This window comes from Bombina bombina, chromosome 2 (assembly GCF_027579735.1).
Source record: "Bombina bombina isolate aBomBom1 chromosome 2, aBomBom1.pri, whole genome shotgun sequence".
Lineage (NCBI taxonomy): Eukaryota > Metazoa > Chordata > Amphibia > Anura > Bombinatoridae > Bombina > Bombina bombina.
This window is the reverse complement of record NC_069500.1, coordinates 774,934,454-774,959,708: the sequence shown is the minus strand read 5'-3', so window position 1 is coordinate 774,959,708 and position 25,255 is coordinate 774,934,454. Positions and strand designations below refer to the sequence as shown.

The following is a 25,255-nucleotide window of genomic DNA, read 5'->3' as shown; positions in this document are numbered from 1 at the left end:
GGCGACGTTGGGGGCAGCAGGTTAGGGTTTAATAAATGTAGGTAGGTGTTGGCGATGTTAGGGTAGGCAGATTATGGGTTAATAATATTTAACTAGTGTTTGCGATGCGGGAGTGCGTGGTTTAGGGGTTAATATGTATTATTATAGTGGCGGCGATCTCCGGTTCGGCAGATTAGGGGTTAAAATTTTTATTTTAGTGTTTGCAATGTGGGGGGGGGGGGGGGCTTGGTTTGGGGGTTAATAGGTAGTTTATGGGTGTTAGTGTACTTTTTAGCACTTTAGTTAAGAGCTTTATGCTACGGCGTTGTAGTGTAAAACTCTTAACTACTGACTTTTAAATGCGGTATCAGTCTTGACAGGAGAGGGTGTACCGCTCACTTTTGGTCAGACTCGTAATACCGGCGCTATGCAAGTCCCATTGAAAATATAGGATACGCAATTGATGTAAGTGGATTTGCGGTATTTCCGAGTGAGCGGTACACCTGTACCTGCAAGACTCGTAACACCAGCGGGCGTTAAAAAGCAGCGTTAGGACCTCAACGCTGCTTTTTAACCCTAATGCACAACTCGTAATCTAGCCGATTGTGTTCACGCATGAGGAGTTATTTAAGTTTTAGCACAAAACAGTACTAAATGCAAGTTAATAGATAATAGAAGTCATGTGATCAGGGGGCTGTCAGAAGATGCTTAGATACAAGGTAATCACAAAGATAAAACGTACATTAATATAACAGTGTTGGTTATGCAAAACTGGGGAATGGATAATAAAGGGATTATCTATCTTTTAAAACAATAAAAAATATATTGCAGACTGTCCTTTTAATCTATCTAGGTTTAGCATTTAACAAAAAATACCAAGAGAAAAAAATTGATGATAAAAGTAAATTAGAAAGTTGTTTAATAAAATTGTATGCTCTATCTGAATCATGAAAGTTTAATTTGGACTTTACTTTCCCTTAAGGTATGAAAATTGTTTACAGAGTTGCAGTTAACCCTATCAATAAAATCATCTTACATAGATATATTAACCTTTTGCTGTTGAGCTATTTTCATACGCCTGTGCTAGAGGTGTTTTTAGTTGTTGGGCCCTCATTGCATTTACACATTTTAATTTTTTTTCTATGTGGTACCCACAAAAATGATAACTATTTTTTTTCAGGAGACCAAGCATTTTTAGAAAATAACTTTAGTTTGTAGAAATATCATACTATGAGAAAATACTGTAATATGAAATGCAAAACAAATTAATTTTTTTGTGTTATTTTTCTATAGTCTAAATAGCAACGTGGGACTCATTATTTAGTTAATATTTTAAATACATATTTGTGAGCTACTATATAGGATGACTTTTAGTGCAACTATTTTATGTTTTTAGTTTTTTTGTTTTAAATAATATTTTATAATTTTATAATTTGCTATGCTGAGTGAACACACACAAATGGGCAGTGGCACTACTCGGGCTTTTCCTAGTAATGTATAGTAATACTTTCTACATAATGTGAAGTTGATCATGCATATAATAATGATTGATTACAAAAAGTGGGGTAGCTAGAGAAAGCCAAGACCCCCCCCCCCCCACCAGCAGTATGCACATTGAGCACTCTGGGCCCTGACTATAGGGAGTTAAATCCATAAAAAAAGGGGGCGGAGAAATGGTAAAATATAACTTTTATTGGTTATAGGTTAAAATCCAAAATAGACATACATATTAAAAAAATCCAGACATGCACCTCTAATGAACTTGTATAATTGATCCAGGGGGGGATATTATTAAGTAAGGCCTAAATTAGGTAAAGGTTCAGATTCCCCTTCAAAAAGTATAACAATTGACCACTCTGAGAGCTTCTATATCTATGTTCTGTACATATGTTTGGGTGTGTACTAACATACTAATGGCCAGTTCCAGCAACCCGCCAGGAAATGTTGGGTAGTATGCTATAATATACTGTACTACTAAAGGATAGATATCACAAGGATTGTGCACTTTATAAACATGTACAGCACATAACATACGTTGTCATGCTTTTAATACTAATATAATAATCATTGTAACACAAAATGAATATAAATTACAATTCACTTCTAAGATCAGGCTTTGTAAAAAAAATAAAAAATCATATTTCTCAGTAAACATGTGACTGCATACCAAAAAAAGAATTTAATAAAGGAACTTCTTCAAATACATTAATGTGCTTTATCATTGTTAAATCACAGGAAGTAACATTCATTACTTATTTTGCCTACCTCTATTGTAATTTACTTCTCAAAATGTTTTTTTCCACTGGGCCAAGGGAAACTGGAATGCATTGTACAAATTCCAGAATTCTGGCCCTTTAATGGTCTTTACTTGGCCACAGAAATGCAAAATTTTTCTAACAAAATAACAAGTTAAATTCTTTTAAAACATTAAATATTTGCACTACTCATCAAGAAAGTCTGTGTGTTTAACCCATTCCTGTAAGTGAAGAGCAGCTCCTGAGCTAAACACAGCCAGTGATTGGTGGGGTCATGTGACTGACACTTCTCACTGGCTGTTTCTTGCTCACAACCAGCAGTTTTCTCTGGCTCCCGAGAGAGATTATATCTATGAGTATAATGAACTTGAGTATGTAATTTTTGCACAACAATGCCCCTTTAATTGATGCCTATGTCTTGGGAGAGTCAACATCGTCAACAACTTTCCTCCAATAGAATCCTATATGCCAGTATTATATTATACCTCTTTAAAAAATAATTCTAATCATAATCTTTTAAAAATAATTTATGTCACGCCGCATTGTTGCTAGGGGTGCGGCGTCTCCCTCTTGCTCGTTGCCTAGGGCTGTGTCGGTGCTGGATGCATGCGGCGCTGACGTTATCACCGCACGCTCCTGATGCTGGCCGGTCTTGTGGCGCCAATCCTTCAGGTATTTTAGCGGGCAGCAAACGATCTGTCACAGCCCAAGTATAGGTGCTATTTTGTGTACTCCTGGGAGTGATAGATCGTTTGCTGGACTGATATATATTGTTGCTGAACCCTGCCTGTCTCACTACGCTACCTGGTTAACCCCTGCATTACTGTCTGATCAATTGTTGCTGAACCCTGCCTGTCTCGCTACCTCGTTAACCCTGCATTACTGACTGAACAATTGTTGCTGAACCCTGCCTGTCTCACTACGCTACTTGGTTAACCCCTGCATTACTGACTGATCAATTGTTGCTGAACCCTGCCTATCTTACTACGCTTCCTGTTTAACCCCTGAATTGCTGGGCTGTTTTATTGTTGCCGAATCCTGCCTGCCTGACCTTTCCCGTAATTTGCCTTGTGCTGTCCTTCCTGTGGTGAGTGCCGCTCTCCTCATTTGTCTAGTATTCTCTGCTCTGGGATATTCCCTATCTTTCCGGCTTGACGCCGGGATAACAAGACTTCTGGCCGAGTTCGGTCTGATAGAGGAGTATCCCACGAGCATTACAATTTACCCCTGAAAATGCTTATGATGGTGCCCTTGTCTGCCCTCTCAATGCATCTTTTTTTTAATTTTAATTAGCAGCAAGCAATTCAGCCACCCAAAAGGCAATGGTTTATGGAACTGCCACACATTTAAGATGGGCTTACTCAAGCTGTCACAGAACACTGGACTGAAATGTCCACTTGGTTATTTTAATAAAGAAACAAAATGCAGCAGCCAGTGGGCTGGAGGGGGGGAATTTCAGTTGCAAATTCATTTATAAAATACTGCAATCTTAAATTCTATATTAAGGAGTATGACATAGCAGTATGACATATTAGGCCAAAACTTATCATCACTGCAAGTGGACAGGATCGTAAGTGGTAAACATGTCCGCCTGTAATTGCCACTTGCAATGCATCATGACGTGGCAAAATTTTGCATTGCACAAGAACTTTCTTGTACAATGCCACCCAGTGTTCCCTCTAAGGCGAGTTTTGGGAGTGTTCCAGCAGTGAAACAGTTACTGAGAGCAATTAGCAAACACTACACAATGCAGACTGCAAGGTGTGGTTCTCATATTAACTGTTTCACTGCTGGTCCGCTCACAGAACTGGCCTTAGAGGGAACACCTGTTCATGTGGAAACAATTGCTCAAGGGCAGGGCATGTCAATCAACACAATCAAGCGAGTGATTGATCTTGACACTTCTGATGTGTAGGAGAGGAGCAAGAAGCAGTGTCTACTCCTTACATTTGCAGTTGCAGACTAGCTCATGCAAACCTGCTCCTCAAAACCACAAAAGCTGTGAATGCAGCTTAATAAATTGTGTGCATAAGATTCTTTTGGAGGATAGTTTTTGATAACATTGACTGTCCCTTTAATCAGAGCACAGATAGCTTTTCCTTGGTCAAGCTGGTTAATTTTCATTTGACAGTATTTTTTTACAGTTGATCAACTGACCAAAGATACTAAAAGCATAGAGGTATAAGGCAAGCGGCCGCTCCAAACTCCCATGCCGGTCCGAACTGTGGCTCAGGGTGATGACGTCACAGACGCCGCCGTGATAATGGCAAAGTTAAACACGAAGGTCATGCGGTGACTGGGTGCAGTGCCTAGGATTGGCAATGAATCAATTGCCACAATGCAGCATAAAAAATAGAGAAAAGGCAGCACCAGCATTAAATTCAAAAAAACTCACTTTATTCTCTTACAGGCAAAACAAGTGTGACATGGAAAGAACTTCTGACGCGTTTCACGCCCCCTAGTGGCGTTTCATCAGAGACTACAGGTGTTCCTGAGCATGGCCCTCTTATACTGGGACATATTAATTGCATATTTAACCCCTTAATGTGAAACAAACAAACATTAAAAGTATATGTATTTAACATAAAATATGCTACAGTGTACATTATCCAATATACATTAAAACTGAATCAAAGTAGAAAGAACAATTATTGTATTTTATTTTATTTGCAGAGCCACTTTGGAAAATGACCTTTAATCATGATGGTATCTGAGTAATTAATTATTTCTCGTGTCCCCTATTCATAACTTCTGGGGAATTATATTTAATAAGTTTTTATAGATGTTATTATAAATATTATGGTATATACAATATGGATCCACAACAGACATGAACTATTTTTGATACTAAGATATATCTAGATAATTTTTGTAATAAACTGTATTTTTTAGTAGGAAATTTTTAAAAAAAAAAAAATATATATAACTCTTTACATATGGAACCAAAGGGTACTTGTCACATTGCTACATGTTTCCTTCTTATAGTATCCTTTGTCTTTTGTTTTATTGTCTTTTATTTTATTTTATCTAGCTATAGTAAGACTATCCTCATACAAGATGCTAGCTTTTTAATAGCTTTTTTAGGACTTTTTTAATAACTAAAAGCATAGAGTCTCCCTCAATCCTATATCATCTCTTGCACAGGTTTTTATTTTTTTTTAAATACTGAGGGGGTCATGTCGCTGTTATGTGGGTATGACCGCTTTGAAGAGGGGCAGTCATAGGTGGAAACTGGGTGGATCATGGGCACGTCTGTGTGATCTGTGTACATGAATGGGCAGTTTGTTGTCATGGGAGTGTTAAAAGGGAAATCCTAGATATTGGGTGTCTCAGCAGGACAGAGCTCAGAATCCGGGCCTGTCCCTCACAAATAGGGACAGTTGAAAGGTCTGAAAAGTGACGAAAGGACTTTGTTGCAGAATGTTGAATATTTTGTGGATTATATATTTCTTACTTGACCGGGTTCAGACAGTTAACTTAAAGGAAGATTAAAATAAAAAACAAGTAAATACAAAAATTAATGTAATTTAATGATGCCAGGTCCAATCACTTTTATGCAGTCCTGGTTGGTAAAATGAGATAAGTTCTCCCTGCAAGCTCATCACATTTGAGTAGGTTGTGGTTTTAATGAGCAGAGACATCTATTTCATATTCAAAATATACCTAAAAGTGTAATTTTTCATAGATTTTATTCTTTGCAGCTGGTATAAGAAGTAATTGTAAACATCAAATGGAATCTAATTTAACAGTACACTGTCCCTTTAAGTAATCTAAAAATGGCCTTAGTTTGCTTTGTCTATGCACAAAAACAATGCCCAATGTCTTGAAATAGTGTAAAAATAAAAATAAAGCATAAGAGGCTAGTTTTATGGTTTTTGACGTCACAGTGAGTTTACCAGAGCTTTTCACTTTAGTTAATATTTATTAAAGGAATATTTTGTGATTATCGTTAGAGAGTAAGCATTAGCCATGGACTTCTAATACGAGCACAAGTTTCAAATTTGCGGTAGTCTTTAAAAATATAGGGATCATTGGTTAACACAAGTTTGGACAAGGGAAGTCGCAATATTTTTTTTGAAGCAAAACTTGTAATATATATTCTAGTGATAAAAAAATATTGCAATCTCGTAATCACGTTTGTGCTTCTCGAGGTATTGATTATGCTCCACTTGTAATCTTGGCCATAATGTTTAAATACAGTATGTGTATTTAAACAGTATACTAGAAGTGGAACTAGAAGTGAGCCATTCATTAAAAGCCGTTCAGTTTATAATCTATAATATGTAGAGAGGCTGTCATGTGACACATCATTAAGTAACTTTAATGGCTAGATGGTGAAGCAAGTCAAAAAGAAAAAACAAAAGTGCTTCAATATTTGCAATTATTAGCGAAATACAAGGTGAAGAATATTTAAAATAAAGAAAGATTAATCCTACCAGTGCCAATCACGTTAACTTAACGTGTTCCTAAAAGTATTGTATTAAAGGAACATTAAGTGCATAAAACAAATGCTCTAATGTAAGGGCATTTTATTATTGCACCATTGCTTGCATATAGCTATGTATGTTTGATTTCTGTTTAATGAATTCTAGCGCAAAGCGCTACCACAAGCTTGCGGTAGCATTAACCAGCCACTGGTAATGGCTGATAACGTGCACCCTTAAACAGGCAAATTTGCCCCTTTACGGGCGCACGTTAAAATAGCGATTCACTTGTAAGATAGCCCTGAAAACAACACAAAATTGTTATTGTGTAGACTAAATAAAAACTTGGGGGCTGAATTATCAAGCTCCGAATGGAGCTTGATCCCCCTGTTTCCGAGCGAGCCTAAAGACCGTTGCTCCATAACTTGTCCGCTTGCTCTGAGGCTGCAGACATAAATCCGCCCGATTCTATACAATCGGGGTGATTGACATCCCCTGCTAGCGGACGATTGGCCATGAATCTGCAGGGGGCGGCATTGCACAAGCAGTTCAGAAGAACTGCTTGTGTAATGATAAATGCTACATCGTATCATGTCTGTCTGCACTTTAATAAATCGGCCCCAATATGTTAATTTTGTGGGTTTAGCAATTTCATCATAGATTAAAGTGCTTATATGTTGATTGATCCCTTTAAAGGGACATGAAACCCAACATTTTTCTTTCATGTTTTCGATAGAGCATACCATTTAAAACAACTTTCCAATTTACTTCTATTATAAATTTTGCTTCATTCTTTTGGTATCTTTTGTTGAAGGAGCAGCAATGTACTACTGGGAGCTTGCTAAACACATCGGTAAGCCAATGACAAGAGAAATATATGTGCAGCCAATCACCAGCTAGCTCCCACCTCCTGAGCCTACCTAAGTATTCTTTTCAACAAAGATACCAAAAGAATGAAGCAAATTAGATAATAGAAGTAAATTGGAAATTTGTTTATAATTGTATGCTCTGTCTGAATCCTGAAAGAAAAATTATGAGTTTAATGTCCCTTTAAGTAGTGTGTAGTGATGCTTGTTGGTGACATGTAAACAATTAAACTGTTGTGCACCAACACCATAGAGATATGTGTGTATGTCTTTTTAAGTGACTTGAACAGGGGCGTATTATCGATATAGTGAGCATGTGTGTTTGTTGAGTTATTGATTTCACTAATTTTATTAGTGTTAAAGTGTCTATTATTATTTGTTTAATTTTACTTGATTAAGTGAGTAGTTGTATATATCTGGAGCTCAGTGTGTTTTGACTATACAAACCTGTGTACTAACTTTATTCTTTGTCTTACAGTATTTGAAAGGTAAGTATATTTATCAGGTTTTTATGGGATCTTAAAATAAGACGCTGTAGCTTTTAAAATCAGTTCTGCTTTGTGCACTTGTCAAACATATGGCTGCTGAAAAAGAGTCTACAGTGTCTTATTTGGTGTATTGGTTATGCAAGAGTTATATCATGTGACCAGACACCTCTGAGACAGAGCACTTAGACAGTTGTATACATTGCCTGCTCATAATAAATGAGAAAACTACTAACCTTTTCTCCAGCCATAAAATAGGCTTCTTCACCACTGACCAGGGAGGGTTGGCTGGTATCAGTGTCAGGTGTGACACTTCGAGAGTCTGGGATTGCAGAAAATTCCGAACATGGTTTACATTCTGATGCTGAAAGAAAAAAAAAAAAAAGCTTTAATGCTAGACAAATGTTTTTACATTACTTTGTCCAACAATATACAATAAGATATCCACTTACACAAGAATGGTAGGAAAGTGTAAATGAACTGGTTAATTTTACTGTGTGCTGGAAGCTTGGCCTAGCACTGACTTATAATGCTGCGCACAGGCCGGTATGTAAACAATATGAGAGGCCATAACTCTCTCTGTTGTACCCGATTTGCAAACGTCAGTGTGGGCGTATGTCAAAGCCAATCATTTTTACCATCATACAAAATAAGCGTGGTTTGTATACTAACAGGCAGCCAAGAACAGACTGTTCTCCCAGGTGTCAGTGGGTCCTAAACAAACAAGGAATAGGAATAGTATATACAAAACTAAACTTTCTTTAACCTTTTGGGTGACACCTAAGTGTCAGACTTCTTTTATATTTTAATTTCAGTTTAGATAATACTGACATTTCAGAAAGGTACAGGCGTACCTCGGAGATATTGCAGGTTTGGTTCCAGACCACTGCAATAAAGCGAATATAGCAATAATCAGACTCATTTTTTTGTTTCCCAGTGCACATAAACGTTATGTTTATACTATACTATAGTCTATTATGTGTACAATAGCATTATGTCTAAAATAAACAAAGTACATACATTAATTAAAAAATACTTTATTGCTAAAAAAAATGCTTAGCACGATCTGAGACTTCAGTGAGTCGCGTTCGCATTGTGCCTGACTTGTAATACCAGCAAACATTTACATGTGTTGGTATTACTGAGTGGTGTGCAAATTTCATGCTTGTGAAAACGCAATATTGCACTCCACTCTTAGGGGTAGATTTAACAAGCAGTGGATGCTGCAATCTACCCCCGAAGTTTCTGCCACAGCGAATCATGTCCTCCCACTACTTGATAATTCGGCCCCTTAATCTAGGCCTTAATCTATTCTTTTTATTGTCCAGTCTGAGATATAGCTTTTTCTTTGTAAAATGCCTAGAAGGCCAGCATCCCAGAGTCGCCTCTTTACTGTTGACTTTGAGGCTGGTGTTTTGCGGGTACTATTTAATGAAGCTGCCAGTTGTGGACCTGAGAGGCGTCTATTTCTAAACTAGGCACTCTAATGTATTTGTCCTCTTACTCAGTTGTGCACTAGGGTCTCCCACTGCTCTTTCTATTTTGGTTACAGCCAGTTTGCGTTGTTCTGTGAAGGGAGTAGTACACAACATTGTACGGGATTCTCAGTTTCTTGGCAATTTCATACTTGCTAACTGTCCCGTTTTTGCCAGGACAGTCCCGGAATTTGGGGCCGGGTTCCGGCCATTTAAATGTCCCGGACTGTCCCGGCAAGTTAGTAGCAGGCTGCAGCGCTTTGAGTTAGCTAGCACGATTGTGATGTGTGTGCCACTCTGAGCCCTCCTCCTTTGAATTTTTCATTCTTGCGCGGTCAGAGCACATCCGTGACGTCACCATCTCACGCGACCACCCTGCGTTGCTGCTCACTGGAGCAATGCACCACCAGCCTTCTCACAGAATTTCTCGCATTAAAGGGACATTCAGGTCAAAACTGAAATGTACATAGATGAATTACATCTTTGAATGAAAACATATTTGCAATATACATGAAATGGCAAAAAATGATTCTAATAAAAGTTATCACAGTTTTAGTGTTAAAGTGAAAGTAAATCCTAGCGTTTTTGAAACACTAGGATTTACTATTGAAACAAATAAAGGGCACTTTCATTCATGAAGTATAAGATACTTCATGTAGAAAGCTTCTTTATTAGTTTCAACCGTTCGCCGTTCTTAGCTGCTACAGCAGCCAACGAGCCAAAATTTTTTTTGCTAAGAGGTGACGTCTTCACCTCTTAGCAAATAGCCATGCGGTAAATCCGGTTTGGTGCCCATGGGAGCCAGATTTACCACATGGCTATTTGCTAAGAGGTGAAAACGTCACCTCTTAGCAAAATATTTTTTTGCTGTGGGCTGCTGTAGCAGCTAAGAACTGTGAACGGTTGAAACAAATAAAGGCCCTTTCTGCATGAAGTATCTTATACTTCATGAATGAAAGTGCCCTTTATCTGTTTCAACAGTACACCCTTGCGTTTCATAAATGCTATGGTTGACTTTCACTTTAATATTTTTCTCTGCACGTGCATTTAAAGATTAGCTAGTTATTCGTAGTGCACCAGCATTTTAAATACTGCAGCTGCTCAAAGCGCCTGTGGGGCTTGTATCATGTCCATAATTAACAAACCAGTCATTACCAGATGGTACAAGTGTCTTAGGCTCTCTGAGCAAGTGCTGTGTTTAAAAGGCTGGTGCACGGTGCATACTTAAATGCACTTTTGAAACAGCTATAGCTTTTATTAGAAGCATTTTTGCTAATGCATGTATATTACAAAACTGCTTCTATTAAAAACTAAAATGCCTCCATGTGGATTACCATTTTGGCTGGAATGTCCCTTTGAATAGCCTTAATTTCTCAGAACAACAAAAGACTGATGAATTTCAGAAAAAAAACATAATTTATGCTTACCTGATAAATTTATTTCTCTTGTGATATATCGAGTCCACGGATTCATCCTTACTGCTGGGATATTCTCCTTCCCTACAGGAAGTGGCAGAGAGAGCACCCACAGCAGAGCTGTCTATATAGCTACCCCCTTAGCTCCACCCCCCAGTCATTCGACCGAAGGCTAGGAAGAAAAAGGAGAAACCATAGGGTGCAGTGGTGACTGAAAGTTTAAAAAATAAAAATATATATGCCTGTTGTAATGAACAGGGCGGGCCATGGACTCGATACATCACAAGAGAAATAAATTTATCAGGTAAGCATAAATTATGTTTTCTCTTGTAAGATGTATCGAGTCTACGGTTTCATCCTTACTTGTGGGATACCAATACCAAAGCTTTAGGACACGGATCTAAGGACTAAGTTTAGGCTCCAAGGCGGAGCAGCAGGCTTAAATACAGGCTTAATTCTGACCAAAGCCTGACTAAAAGTTTGAACGTCTGGGACATCTGCCAGACGTTTGTGTAGTAGAATAGACAAAGCAGATATTTGTCCTTTTAGAGAACTAGCTGATAATCCCTTCTCCAAACCCTCTTGGAGAAAAGACAATATTCTAGGAATCCTAATCATACTCCACAAGTAACCTTTGGATTCACACCAATAAAGATATTTGCGCCAAATCTTATGATAGATCTTCCTGGTGACAGGCTTTCTAGCCTGAATCAGGGTATCAATGACCGACTCAGAGAACCCACGCTTTGATAGAACTAGGCGTTCAATCTCCAAACAGTCAGACGCAGAGAAACTAGATTTGGATGTGAGAACGGACCTTGGATTAGAAAGTCCCGCCTCATTGGCAGGGTCCACGGTGGAACCGAGGACATGCCCACTAGGTCTGCATACCAAGTCCTGCGTGGCCACGCAGGTGCTATCAGAATCACCGAAGCTCTCTCCTGCTTGATTCTGGCAACCAGACGTGGAAGGAGAGGAAGCGGTGGAAATACGTAGGCCAGATTGAAGGACCAAGGTACTGCTAGAGCATCTATCAGTACCGCCTTGGGATCCCGGGACCTGGACCCGTAACGAGGAAGTTTGGCATTCTGACGTGACGCCATCAGATCCAATTCTGGTGTGCCCCATAGCTGAATCAGCTGAGCACATACCTCCGGATGGAGTTCCCAATCACCCGGATGGAAAGTCTGACGACTTAGAAAACCTGCCTCCCAGTTCTCTACTCCTGGAATGTGGATTGCTGAGAGATGGCAAGAGTGATCCTCTGCCCATCGGATTATTTTGGTTACCTCCATCATCACTAGAGAACTCCTTGTTCCTCCTTGATGATTCATATAAGCTACAGTCGTGATGTTGTCCGACTGAAACCTGATGAATTTGGCTGCAGCAAGCTGAGGCCATGCCTGAAGCGCCTTGAATATCGGTCTCAGATCTAGGATGTTTATCGGAAAAAGAGATTCCTCCTGAGACCATAAGCCCTGTGCTTTCAGGGAGTTCCAGACTGCACCCCAGCCTAGCAGGCTGGCATCTGTTGTTACAATGAGCCACTCTGGCCTGTGGAAGTACATTCCCTGAGACAGTTGGTCTTGAGACAACCACCAGAGAAGAGAATCTCTGGTCTCCTGGTCCAGATGCAGTTTAGGAGATAAATCTGCATAATCACCATTCCACTGTTTGAGCATGCATAGTTGCAGTGGTCTGAGGTGTAGGCGGGCAAAAGGAACTATGTCCATTGCCGCTACCATGAGTCCGATTACCTCCATACATTGAGCCACAGATGGCCGAGGAATGGAATAAAGAGTTCGGCAAGTGGTTAAGAGTTTTGATTTTCTGACTTCCGTCAGAAATATTTTCATTTCTACCGAATCTATCAGAGTCCCCAGAAAGGAAACTCTTGTGAGAGGGAAGAGAGAACTCTTTTTTATGTTCACCTTCCACCCGTGAGATCTCAGAAAAGCCAACACAATGTCCGTGTGAGACTTGGCTAGCTGAAAAGTCGACGCCTGAATTAAGATGTCGTCTAGATAAGGCGCCACTGCTATGCCCTGAGGTTGTAGAACTGCCAGAAGGGACCCTAGCACCTTTATGAAAATTCTTGGAGCCGTGGCTAACCCGAAGGGAAGAGCCACAAACTGGTAATGCCTGTTTAGAAAGGCATATCTGAGAAATTGATGATGATTTCTGTGAATAGGGATGTGTAGATATGCATCCTTTAAGTCCACGGTAGTCATATATTGACCTTCCTGGATCAGAGGCAGAATAGTCCGAATGGTCTCCATCTTGAATGATGGAACCCTGAGGAACTTGTTTAGAATTTTGAGATCCCAGATTGGTCTGAAAGTTCCCTCTTTTTTGGGAACCACAAACAGGTTTGAGTAGAACCCTAGTCCCTGTTCCTCTTTTGGGACTGGGCGGATCACCCCCATGGTAAGCAGATCTTCTACACAGCGTAAGAACGCCTCTCTCTTTGTCTGGTTTACAGATAATCGAGAAATATGAAATCTCCCCAGTGGAAGGGAGTCTTTGAATTCCAGAAGATATCCCTGGGACACAATTTCTAAAGCCCAGGGATCGTGGACATCTCTTGCCCAAGCCTGAGCGAAGAGAGAGAGTCTGCCCCCTACTAGATCCGGTCCCGGATCGGGGACTATCCCTTCATGCTGTCTTAGAGGCAGCCGCAGGCTTCTTGGCCTGTTTACCCTTGTTCCAAGCCTGGTTAGGTCTCCAGACTGAATTGGATTGGGCAAAATTCCCCTCTTGCTTTGCAGCAGAGGAAGCCGAAATGGAACCACTCTTGTACGTCTGAAAGGAACGAAAATTATTTTGTTCGATCTTCATCTTATTTGATCTATCCTGAGGAAGGACATGACCTTTCCCTCCAGTGATGTCTGAAATAATCTCTTTCAGTTCAGGCCCGAATAGGGTCTTTCCTTTGAAAGGGATGTTCAAAAGTTTAGATTTGGATGACACATCAGCAGACCAGGACTTAAGCCATAACGCCCTGCGTGCTAAAATGGCAAAACCTGAATTCTTTGCCACTAATTTAGCCAGTTGAAAAGCGGCATCTGTAATAAAAGAATTAGCCAACTTAAGGGCCTTGATTCTGTCCATAATCTCCTCTAATGGAGTCTCCATCTGAAGAGCCTCTTCTAGAGCCTCAAACCAGAAAGCAGCTGCAGTAGTTACAGGAACAATGCATGCAATAGGTTGAAGAGAAAAACCCTGATCAACAAAAATTTTCTTCAGGAGACCCTCTAATTTTTTATCCATAGGATCTTTGAAAGTACAACTGTCTTCGATAGGTATAGTTGTATGCTTAGACAGAGTAGAAATAGCTCCCTCCACCTTAGGGACTGTCTGCCACGAGTCCCGCATGGTGTCAGATATGGGAAACATTTTCTTAAAAACAGGAGGGGGAGAGAACGGAATACCTGGTCTATCCCACTCCTTAGTAATAATATTCACAATCCTCTTAGGAACTGGAAAAACATCAGTGTAAACAGGAACCTCTAAGTATTTATCCATTTTACACAATTTCTCTGGAACCATTATAGGGTCACAATCATCTAGAGTCGCTAATACCTCCCTGAGCAATAAGCGGAGGTGTTCAAGCTTAAATTTAAAGGCCATCATATCAGAATCTGTCTGAGGAAGCGTCTTTCCTGAATCAGAAATTTCTCCCTCAGATAACAAATCCCTCACCCCTACTTCAGAGCATTGTGAGGGCATATCAGATACGGTTACTAAAGCGTCAGACGGCTCAGCCTTTTTTCTAAACCCAGAGCTGTCCCGCTTTCCTTGTAAACCAGGCAGTTTAGATAAAACCTCTGTGAGGGTTGTATTCATAACTGTGGCCATGTCTTGTAAAGTAAAAGAATTTGATGCACTAGAGGTACTTGGCGTCACTTGTGCGGGCGTTACTGGTTGTGACACTTGGGGAGAGCTAGATGGCGAACCCTCATTTACTTCTGACTGAGAATCATCTATTGCTCTATTTTTAAGTGCTAATATATGTTCTTTATAGTTTATAAACATATCAGTACAATTGGGACACATTCTAAGAGGGGGTTACACAATGGCTTCCAAACATATTAAACAAGGATTTTCCTTGGTGTCAGACATGTTAAACAGGCTAGTAATGTAACAAGCAAGCTTGGAAAACACTGTAATCAAAGTAAAAAACACTTAGAAATAAAACGGTACTGTGCCTTTAAGAGAAAAAAAGCTGCACCAGTTCTGCAAAACAGTGTAAAAAAGCAGTAAACTTAATAAAATTTTTACAGTAGCATTATAAAGGCTTAGTAACTTTGCACAGCTATGCAAATAAACAATTAACCCTTTAATGGCAAAAATGGATTGAAAAAAACAAGATTGAAAAAAACCCAGTAAAAAAGACTTTCAGCACCATGCCACAGCTCTGCTGTGGCTCCTACCTGCCCTTCAGAACGATTTGTGGGGGGAAAAACTTCTTTAACAACCCTCAAACACAGCAGAAACGACAGGTGAAGCAGTGATATGTCTCAGAGGAAAGGAAACTGCACAACTGAGGCGCGAAAATAGGCCCCTCCCACCTCACTCGATGTTTTGAGGCCTATCAGAGAAACACCAGAGTGTCTCTTAATTAACCATGTGAGTTACAAAACTCAAAACCAAGCCACAATGACCCCTTTAGTCCCTTCAAAAAACGTTATAAATGCATCAAAAAACAAAACGTTTTTTCCTAACAGTGTCACCAGTAACTAATGAGCCCTTCAAGCAAGCTGAAATTCCTATTAAAGTATCTGAATACAGCTTACCCTTCCCTCATGGGGATATTGCCAGCCTTTTCTAGATTTAACACAGTCTGTCTAGAAAAATATAGACTGAACATACCTCATATGCAGCTTAGCCTGCAAACTGTTCTCTCAACTGAAGTTTTCCAATACTCTTCAGGCCTTGTGAGAACAGCAGTGGATCTTAGTTACAAAGTGCTAAGATCATCATCCTTCTTGCAGAAATCTTCATCCCTTTTCTGCCAGAGAGTAAATAGTACACACCGGTACCATTTAAAATAATAAACTTTTGCTTGAGAAGTAAAAAACTAAGGCCTAGATTTAGAGTTCGGCGGTAGCCGTCAAAACCAGCGTTAGAGGCTCCTAACGCTGGTTTTGGGCGCCCGCTGGTATTTGGAGTCAGTGATTAAAGGGTCTAACGCTCACTTTTCAGCCGCGACTTTTCCATACCGCAGATCCCCCTACGCCATTTGCGTAGCCTATCTTTTCAATGGGATCTTTCTAACGCTGGTATTTAGAGTCGTTTCTGCAGTGAGCGTTAGAGCTCTAACGACAAGATTCCAGCCGCCTGAAAAAAGCAGGAGTTAAGAGCTTTCTGGCTAACGCCGGTTTCTAAAGCTCTTAACTACTGTACCCTAAAGTACACTAACACCCATAAACTACCTATGTACCCCTAAACCGAGGTCCCCCCACATCGCCGCCACTCGATTAAAATTTTTAACCCCTAATCTGCCGACCGCCACCTACGTTATACTTATGTACCCCTAATCTGCTGCCCCTAACCCCGCCGACCCCTATATTATATTTATTAACCCCTAACTTGCCCCCCACAACGTCGCCGCAAGCTACTTAAAATAATTAACCCCTAATCTTCCGACCGCAAATCGCCGCCACCTACGTTATCCCTATGTACCCCTAATCTGCTGCCCCTAACATCGCCGACCCCTATGTTATATTTATTAACCCCTAATCTGCCCCCCACAACGTCGCCGACACCTACCTACACTTATTAACCCCTAATCTGCCGAGCGGACCTGAGCGCTACTATAATAAATGTATTAACCCCTAATCCGCCTCACTAACCCTATCATAAATAGTATTAACCCCTAATCTGCCCTCCCTAACATCGCCGACACCTACCTTCAATTATTAACCCCTAATCTGCCGACCGGAGCTCACCGCTATTCTAATAAATGTATTAACCCCTAAAGCTAAGTCTAACCCTAACACTAACACCCCCCTAAGTTAAATATAATTTTTATCTAACGAAATAAATTAACTCTTATTAAATAAATGATTCCTATTTAAAGCTAAATACTTACCTGTAAAATACATCCTAATATAGCTAAAATATAAATTATAATTATATTATAGCTATTTTAGGATTAATATTTATTTTACAGGTAACTTTGTAATTATTTTAACCAGGTACAATAGCTATTAAATAGTTAAGAACTATTTAATAGTTACCTAGTTAAAATAATAACAAAATTACCTGTAAAATAAGTCCTAACCTAAGATATAATTAAACCTACCACTACCCTATCAATAAAATAATTAAATAAACTACCTACAATTACCTACAATTAACCTAACACTACACTATCAATAAATTAATTAAACACAATTCCTACAAATAAATACAATTAAATAAACTAGCTAAAGTACAAAAAATAAAAAAGATCTAAGTTACAGAAAATAAAAAAATATTTACAAACATAATAAAAATATTACAACAATTTTAAACTAATTACACCTACTCTAAGCCCCCTAATAAAATAACAAAGACCCCCAAAATAAAAAATTCCCTACCCTATTCTAAAATACAAAAATTACAAGCTCTTTTACCTTACCAGCCCTGAACAGGGCCCTTTGCGGGGCATGCCCCAAGAATTTCAGCTCTTTTGCCTGTAAAAAAAAACATACAATACCCCCCCCCCAACATTACAACCCACCACCCACATACCCCTAATCTAACCCAAACCCCCTTAAATAAACCTAACACTAATCCCCTGAAGATCTTCCTACCTTGTCTTCACCATCCAGGTATCACCGATCCGTCCTGGCTCCAAGATCTTCATCCAACCCAAGCGGGGGTTGGCGATCCATAATCCGGTGCTCCAAAGTCTTCCTCCTATCCGGCAAGAAGAGGACATCCGGACCGGCAAACATCTTCTCCAAGCGGCATCTTCTATGTTCTTCCATCCGATGACGACCGGCTCCATCTTGAAGACCTCCAGCGCGGATCCATCCTCTTCTTCCGACGACTAGACGACGAATGACGGTTCCTTTAAGGGACGTCATCCAAGATGGCGTCCCTCGAATTCCGATTGGCTGATAGGATTCTATCAGCCAATCGGAATTAAGGTAGGAATTTTCTGATTGGCTGATGGAATCAGCCAATCAGAATCAAGTTCAATCCGATTGGCTGATCCAATCAGCCAATCAGATTGAGCTCGCATTCTATTGGCTGTTCCGATCAGCCAATAGAATGCGAGCTCAATCTGATTGGCTGATTGGATCAGCCAATCGGATTGAACTTGATTCTGATTGGCTGATTCCATCAGCCAATCAGAATATTCCTACCTTAATTCCGATTGGCTGATAGAATCCTATCAGCCAATCGGAATTCGAGGGACGCCATCTTGGATGACGTCCCTTAAAGGAACCGTCATTCGTCGTCTAGTCGTCGGAAGAAGAGGATGGATCCGCGCTGGAGGTCTTCAAGATGGAGCCGGTCGTCATCGGATGGAAGAACATAGAAGATGCCGCTTGGAGAAGATGTTTGCCGGTCCGGATGTCCTCTTCTTGCCGGATAGGAGGAAGACTTTGGAGCACCGGATTATGGATCGCCAACCCCCGCTTGGGTTGGATGAAGATCTTGGAGCCAGGACGGATCGGTGATACCTGGATGGTGAAGACAAGGTAGGAAGATCTTCAGGGGATTAGTGTTAGGTTTATTTAAGGGGGTTTGGGTTAGATTAGGGGTATGTGGGTGGTGGGTTGTAATGTTGGGGGGGGGTATTGTATGTTTTTTTTTACAGGCAAAAGAGCTGAAATTCTTGGGGCATGCCCCGCAAAGGGCCCTGTTCAGGGCTGGTAAGGTAAAAGAGCTTGTAATTTTTGTATTTTAGAATAGGGTAGGGAATTTTTTATTTTGGGGGTCTTTGTTATTTTATTAGGGGGCTTAGAGTAGGTGTAATTAGTTTAAAATTGTTGTAATATTTTTCTTATGTTTGTAAATATTTTTTTATTTTCTGTAACTTAGTTCTTTTTTATTTTTTGTACTTTAGATAGTTTATTTAATTGTATTTATTTGTAGCAATTGTGTTTAATTAATTTATTGATAGTGTAGTGTTAGGTTAATTGTAGGTAATTGTAGGTAGTTTATTTAATTATTTTATTGATAGGGTAGTGTTAGGTTTAATTATATCTTAGGTTAGGATTTATTTTACAGGTAAATTTGTAATTATTTTAACTAGGTAACTATTAAATAGTTCTTAACTATTTAATAGCTATTGTACCTGGTTAAAATAATTACAAAGTTGCCTGTAAAATAAATATTAATCCTAAAATAGCTATAATATAATTATAATTTATATTGTAGCTATATTAGGATTTATTTTACAGGTAAGTATTTAGCTTTAAATAGGAATCATTTATTTAATAAGAGTTAATTTATTTCGTTAGATAAAAATTATATTTAACTTAGGGGGGTGTTAGTGTTAGGGTTAGACTTAGCTTTAGGGGTTAATACATTTATTAGAATAGCGGTGAGCTCCGGTCGGCAGATTAGGGGTTAATAATTGAAGGTAGGTGTCGGCGATGTTAGGGAGGGCAGATTAGGGGTTAATACTATTTATGATAGGGTTAGTGAGGCGGATTAGGGGTTAATACATTTATTATAGTAGCGCTCAGGTCCGCTCGGCAGATTAGGGGTTAATAAGTGTAGGTAGGTGTCGGCGACGTTGTGGGGGGCAGATTAGGGGTTAATAAATATAACATAGGGGTCGGCGATGTTAGGGCAGCAGATTAGGGGTACATAGGGATAACGTAGGTGGCGGCGGTTTACGGAGCGGCAGATTAGGGGTTAAAAGTGTAATGCAGGGGTCAGCGATAGCGGGGGCGGCAGATTAGGGGTTAATAAGTGTAAGGTTAGGGGTGTTTAGACTCGGGGTACATGTTAAGCTGTTAGGTGCAGACATAGGAAGTGTTTCCCCATAGGAAACAATGGGGCTGCGTTAGGAGCTGAACGCTGCTTTTTTGCAGGTGTTAGTTTTTTTTTCAGCTCAAACAGCCCCATTGTTTCCTATGGGAGAATCGTGCACGAGCACGTTTTTGATGCCCGCCGCGTCCGTAAAACAACTCTGGTATCGAGAGTTGCATTTGCGGTAAAAATGCCCTACGCTCCTTTTTTGGAGCCTAACGCAGCATTTGTTTTAACTCTCGATACCAGAGTTAAATTTATGGTGCGGCCAGAAAAAAGCCCGCGGAGCGTTAACAGCCCTTTTACCGCCGAACTCTAAATCTAGGCCTAACATTTTAGTCACCACATAGCTCTTTGCCCTTCCTAGCAGTTAAGCAGGCAGAGAGAATGACTGGGGGGTGGAGCTAAGGGGGGAGCTATATAGACAGCTCTTCTGTGGGTGCTCTCTCTGCCACTTCCTGTAGGGAAGGAGAATATCCCACAAGTAAGGATGAATCCGTGGACTCGATACATCTTACAAGAGAAAAGTTCTTTGTTTCTGTCCATCTTGAGGCTGTAATCGAACCCACAATTGCTGATGCTCCAGATACTCAACTAGTCTAATGAAGGCCAGTTCAATTGCTTTTTTTAATCAGCACAGCAGTTTTCATAATTGCAAAAGGTGTTTCTTTTGAACATTTAGCCTTTTTTAATGATAAACCTGGATTAGCAAATGCTACATTGGAACACAGGGCAGATGGGTTCTGATAATGGGCTTCTATATGCCTTTGTAAAGTTTGTAGATATTCCATTAAAAATCATCCATTTACAACATTAACAATGTCTACACTGTATTTCTGATCAATACCATGTTATTTTAATGGACACAAATATATATATATATTTTCGTATATCAAACAAAATTAAAAGGACAGTCTACACCACATTTTTTATTGTTTAAAAGATAGATAATCCCTTTATTACCCATTCCCAATTTTGCATAACCAACACAGTCATATTAATAAACTTTTTACCTCTGTGATTACCTTGGGGCATATGTATCAAGCTCAGTATGGAGCTTGATGCCCTGTGTTTCTGGCGAGCCTGCCAGAAAGACCGCTGCTCCATAACCTCTCCGCTTGCTCTGAGCAGGCGGACAGACATCGCCGCAAATCAACCCGATCGAGTATGATCGGGTTGATTGACACCCCCCTGCTGGCGGCCCATTGGCTGCGAGTCTGCAGGGGGCGGCGTTGCACCAGCAGCTCTTGTAAGCTGCTGGTGCAATGCTGAATACGGCGATCGCATTGCTCGCCGTATTCAGCGAAGTCTGTCGGACCTGATCCGCACTGTCGGATCAGGTCCGCCAGACTTTGATAACTAGAGGCCCTTGTATCTAAGATTCTGCAGTCTGCCCCCTTATTTCAGTTCTTTTGACAGACTTGCATTTTAGCAAATCAGTGCTGACTCCACAGGCGTGAAAACAATGTTATTTATATGACACACATGAACTAATGCCCTCTAGTTGTGAAACAATGTCAAAATGCATTCAGATAAGAGGCGTGCCCTCAAGGGCTAAGACATTAGCATATGAGCCTACCTTAGTTTAGCTTTCAACTAAGAATACCAAGAGAACAAAGCAAAAATTATGTTAAAAGTAAATTGGAAAAATGTTTAAAATCACATGCCTTATCTGAATCAGGAAAGTTTATTTTTGACTAGATTGTCCCTTTAAATTAAAAAAAATTGACTTGGCTACACAACTCTAGTGCCTAGGGCATCAATAAACATAAATATGCACCAGATCCTGAGTGGGATATATTATGTGTTCAACCTCTTTGCAAAGTTAAACACATACGGGTAGATTACGAGTCTTGCGTTATGAGGGATGCGGTGCTAACGTGCAGTTTATTCTCACCGCTCACTTACCTGCAGCGCTGGTATTACGGGTTTTTACAAACCCGGCATTAACAGACAAGAAGTGAGCGTAGAGCAAAATTGTGCTCTATACTGCACTCCAATACCAGCGCTGCTTAAGTGAGCGGTGAGCTGGTTGTACGTGCTCGTGCACGATTTCCCCATAGACATCAATGGGGAGAGCCGGCTTAGAAAAAGTCTAACACCTGCCAAAAAGCAGCGTAAATCTCACTAACGCAGCCCCATTGATTCCTATTGGGAAACACATTTTATGTTTACACCTAACACCCTAACATGAACCCGAGTCTAAACACCCCTAATCTTACACCTATTAACCCCTAATCTGCTGCCCCTGACATTGCCGACACCTGCATTATACTTATTAACCCCTAATCTGCCGCTCCGGACATCGCCGCCACCTACATTATATTTATTAACCCCTAATCTCCCTCCCCCAATGTCGCTACAAACTACCTACATTTATTAACCCCTAATCTGCCGTCCCCAACGTCGCCGACACTATTTTAAATGTATTAACCCCTAAACCTAAGTCTAACCCTAACACCCCCTAACTTACATATAATTTTAATAAATCTAAATACAAATTACTATCATTACCTAAATTATTCCTATTTAAAACTAAATACGTACCTATAAAATAAACCCTAAGCTAGCTACAATATAACTAATAGTTACATTGCATCTAGCTTAGGGTTTATTTTTATTTTACAGGCAAGTTTGTATTTATTTTAACTAGGTAGAATAGTTACTAAATAGTTATTAACTATTTAATAACTACCTAGCTAAAATAAATATAAATTGACCTGTAAAATAAAACCTAACCTAAGTTACAATAACACCTAACACTACACTACAATTAAATAAATTCCCTACATTAAACACAATTAAATAAATTAAATAAAATTAGCTAAATTACCAAAAAAAACAAACACTAAACTACAGAAAATAAAAAACAAATTACAAGATCTTTAAACTAATTACACCTAATCTAATAGCCCTATCAAAATAAAAAAGCCCACCCAAAATAAAAAAAACCCTAGCCTAAACTAAACTACCAATAGCCCTTAAAAGGGCCTTTTGCGGGACATTGCCCCAAAGAAATCAGCTCTTTTACCTGTAAAAAAAAAATACAAAAAAAACCCCAACAGTAAAACCCACCACCCACATAACCAACCCCCCAAATAAAACCCTAACTAAAAAAACCTAAGCTCCCAATTGCCCTGAAAAGGGCATTTGGATGGGCATTGCCCTTAAAGGGGCATTTAGCTCTATTTCTGCCCAAAGCCCTAACCTAAAAAATAAACCCACCCAATACACCCTTAAAAAATCCTAACACTAACCCCCGAAGATTCACTTACCGGGAGAAGTCTTCATCCAAGCGACAAGATGTCCTCAACGAAGCCGGCAGAAGTGGTCCTCCAGACCGGCAGAAGTGGTCCTCCTGATGGGCAGAAGTCTTCATCCAGACGGCATCTTCTATCTTCATCCTTCCGATGTGGAGCGGCTCCATCTTCAAGACATCCGGCGCGGAGCATCCTCTTCAATCGATGGCTTCTTCGGAATGAATGTTTCTTTAAGTGACGTCATCCAAGATGGAGTCCCTTAGAATCCGATTGGCTGATAGAATTCTATCAGCCAATCGGAATTAATGTAGAAGAAATCCTATTGGCTGATGCAATCAGCCAATAGGATTGAGCTGGCATTCTATTGGCTGTTTCAATCAGCCAAGAGAATGCAAGCTCAATCCTATTGGCTGATAGGATCAGCCAATAGGATTGAAGTTCAATACTATTGGGTGATTGGATCAGCCAATAGGATTGAAGTTCAATACTATTGGGTGATTGCATCAGCCAATATGATTTTTTCTACCTTAATTCTGATTGGCTGTTAGAATTCTATCAGCCAATCGGAATCTAAGGGACGCCATCTTGGATGATGTCACTTAAAGGTACATTCATTCCGAAGAAGCCATCGATTGAAGAGGATGCTCCGCGCCGGATGTCTTGTAGATGAAGCCGCTCCACGTCGGAAGGATGAAGATGGAAGATGCTGTCTGGATGAAGACTTCTGCCTGTCTGGAGGACCACTTCTGCCGGCTTCGTTGAGGACATCTTGCCGCTTGGATGAAGACTTCTCCCGGTAAGTGAATCTTCGGGGGTTAGTGTTAGGATTTTTTTAAGGGTGTATTGGGTGGGTTTATTTTTTAGGTTAGGGCTTTGGGCAGCAATAGAGCTAAATGCCCTTTTAAGGGCAATGCCCATCCAAATGCCCTTTTCAGGGCAATGGGGAGCTTAGGTTTTTTTTAGTTAGGCTTTTATTTGGGGGGTTGGTTGTGTGGGTGGTGGGTTTTACTGTTGGGGGGGGTTGTTTGTATTTTGTTTTACAGGTAAAAAGAGCTGATTTCTTTGGGGCAATGCCCCGGAAAAGGCCCTTTTAAGGGCTATTGGTAGTTTAGTTTAGGCTAGGATTTTTTTTATTTTGGGGGGGGGGGCGTTTTTATTTTGATAGGGCTATAAGATTAGGTGTAATTCGTTTAAAGATCTTGTAATTTGTTTTTTTATTTTCTGTAATTTAGTGTTTTTTTTTGGTAATTTAACTAATTTTATTTAATTTATTTAATTGTATTTAATGTAGGGAATTTATTTAATTGTAGTGTAGTGTTAGGTGTTATTGTAACTTAGGTTAGGTTTTATTTTACAGGTCAATTTTTATTTATTTTAGCTAGGTAGTTATTAAATAGTTAATAACTATTTAGTAACTATTCTACCTAGTTAAAATAAATACAAACTTGCCTGTAAAATAAAAATAAATCCTAAGCTAGATACAATGTAACTATTAGTTATATTGTAGCTATCTTAGGGTTTATTTTATAGGTAAGTATTTAGTTTTAAATAGGAATAATTTAGGTAATGATAGTAATTTTATTTATATTTATTTAAATTATATTTAAGTTAGGGGGTGTTAGGGTTAGGGTTAGACTTAGGTTTAAAGGGTTAATACATTTAGAATAGTGGCGGCAACGTTGGGGACGGCAGATTTGGGGTTAATAAATGTAGGTAGGTGGCGGCGATGTTGGGGGCAGCAGATTAGGGGTTAATAAATATAATGTAGGTGGCGGCAATGTCTGGAACAGAAGATTAGGGGTTAATAAGTATAATGTAGGTGGCGGCGATGTGGGGGCAGCAGATTAGGGGTTAATAATATTTAAAGGACCACTGTAAGTAAATATTTTCTATGCCTGTTACTAACTAACTACCCCAAATATGCTTTTTATCAATAGCATTTCATTAACATATCTCTACCGTATATCAGAAATCTTGTCTGCAAATTTAATTGTTTTCCAAACCCACTCCGTGGGTATCCTTTGCTCTGTACCAATCCGTTTACAATACCTAGGTTTCAAAATGGCTCTTTAAACACAAAGTTATTGGTTTAAGTATTTTGAACATGCAGTGCTGAA

At 39.7% G+C, this 25,255-nt stretch overlaps 1 protein-coding gene across 1 annotated transcript in view; it reads right to left on the bottom strand.

Moving 5' to 3' along the window:
• ARHGEF18 (Rho/Rac guanine nucleotide exchange factor 18) overlaps window positions 1-25,255 on the bottom strand; it is a 794,779-nt gene that overhangs the window by 637,273 nt on the left and 132,251 nt on the right. Inside the window, exon 2 of the mRNA XM_053702932.1 lies at window positions 8,246-8,373. Within this exon, the coding sequence (XP_053558907.1) occupies window positions 8,246-8,373 (128 nt within the window). The remainder of the gene's footprint in view (window positions 1-8,245; window positions 8,374-25,255) is intronic.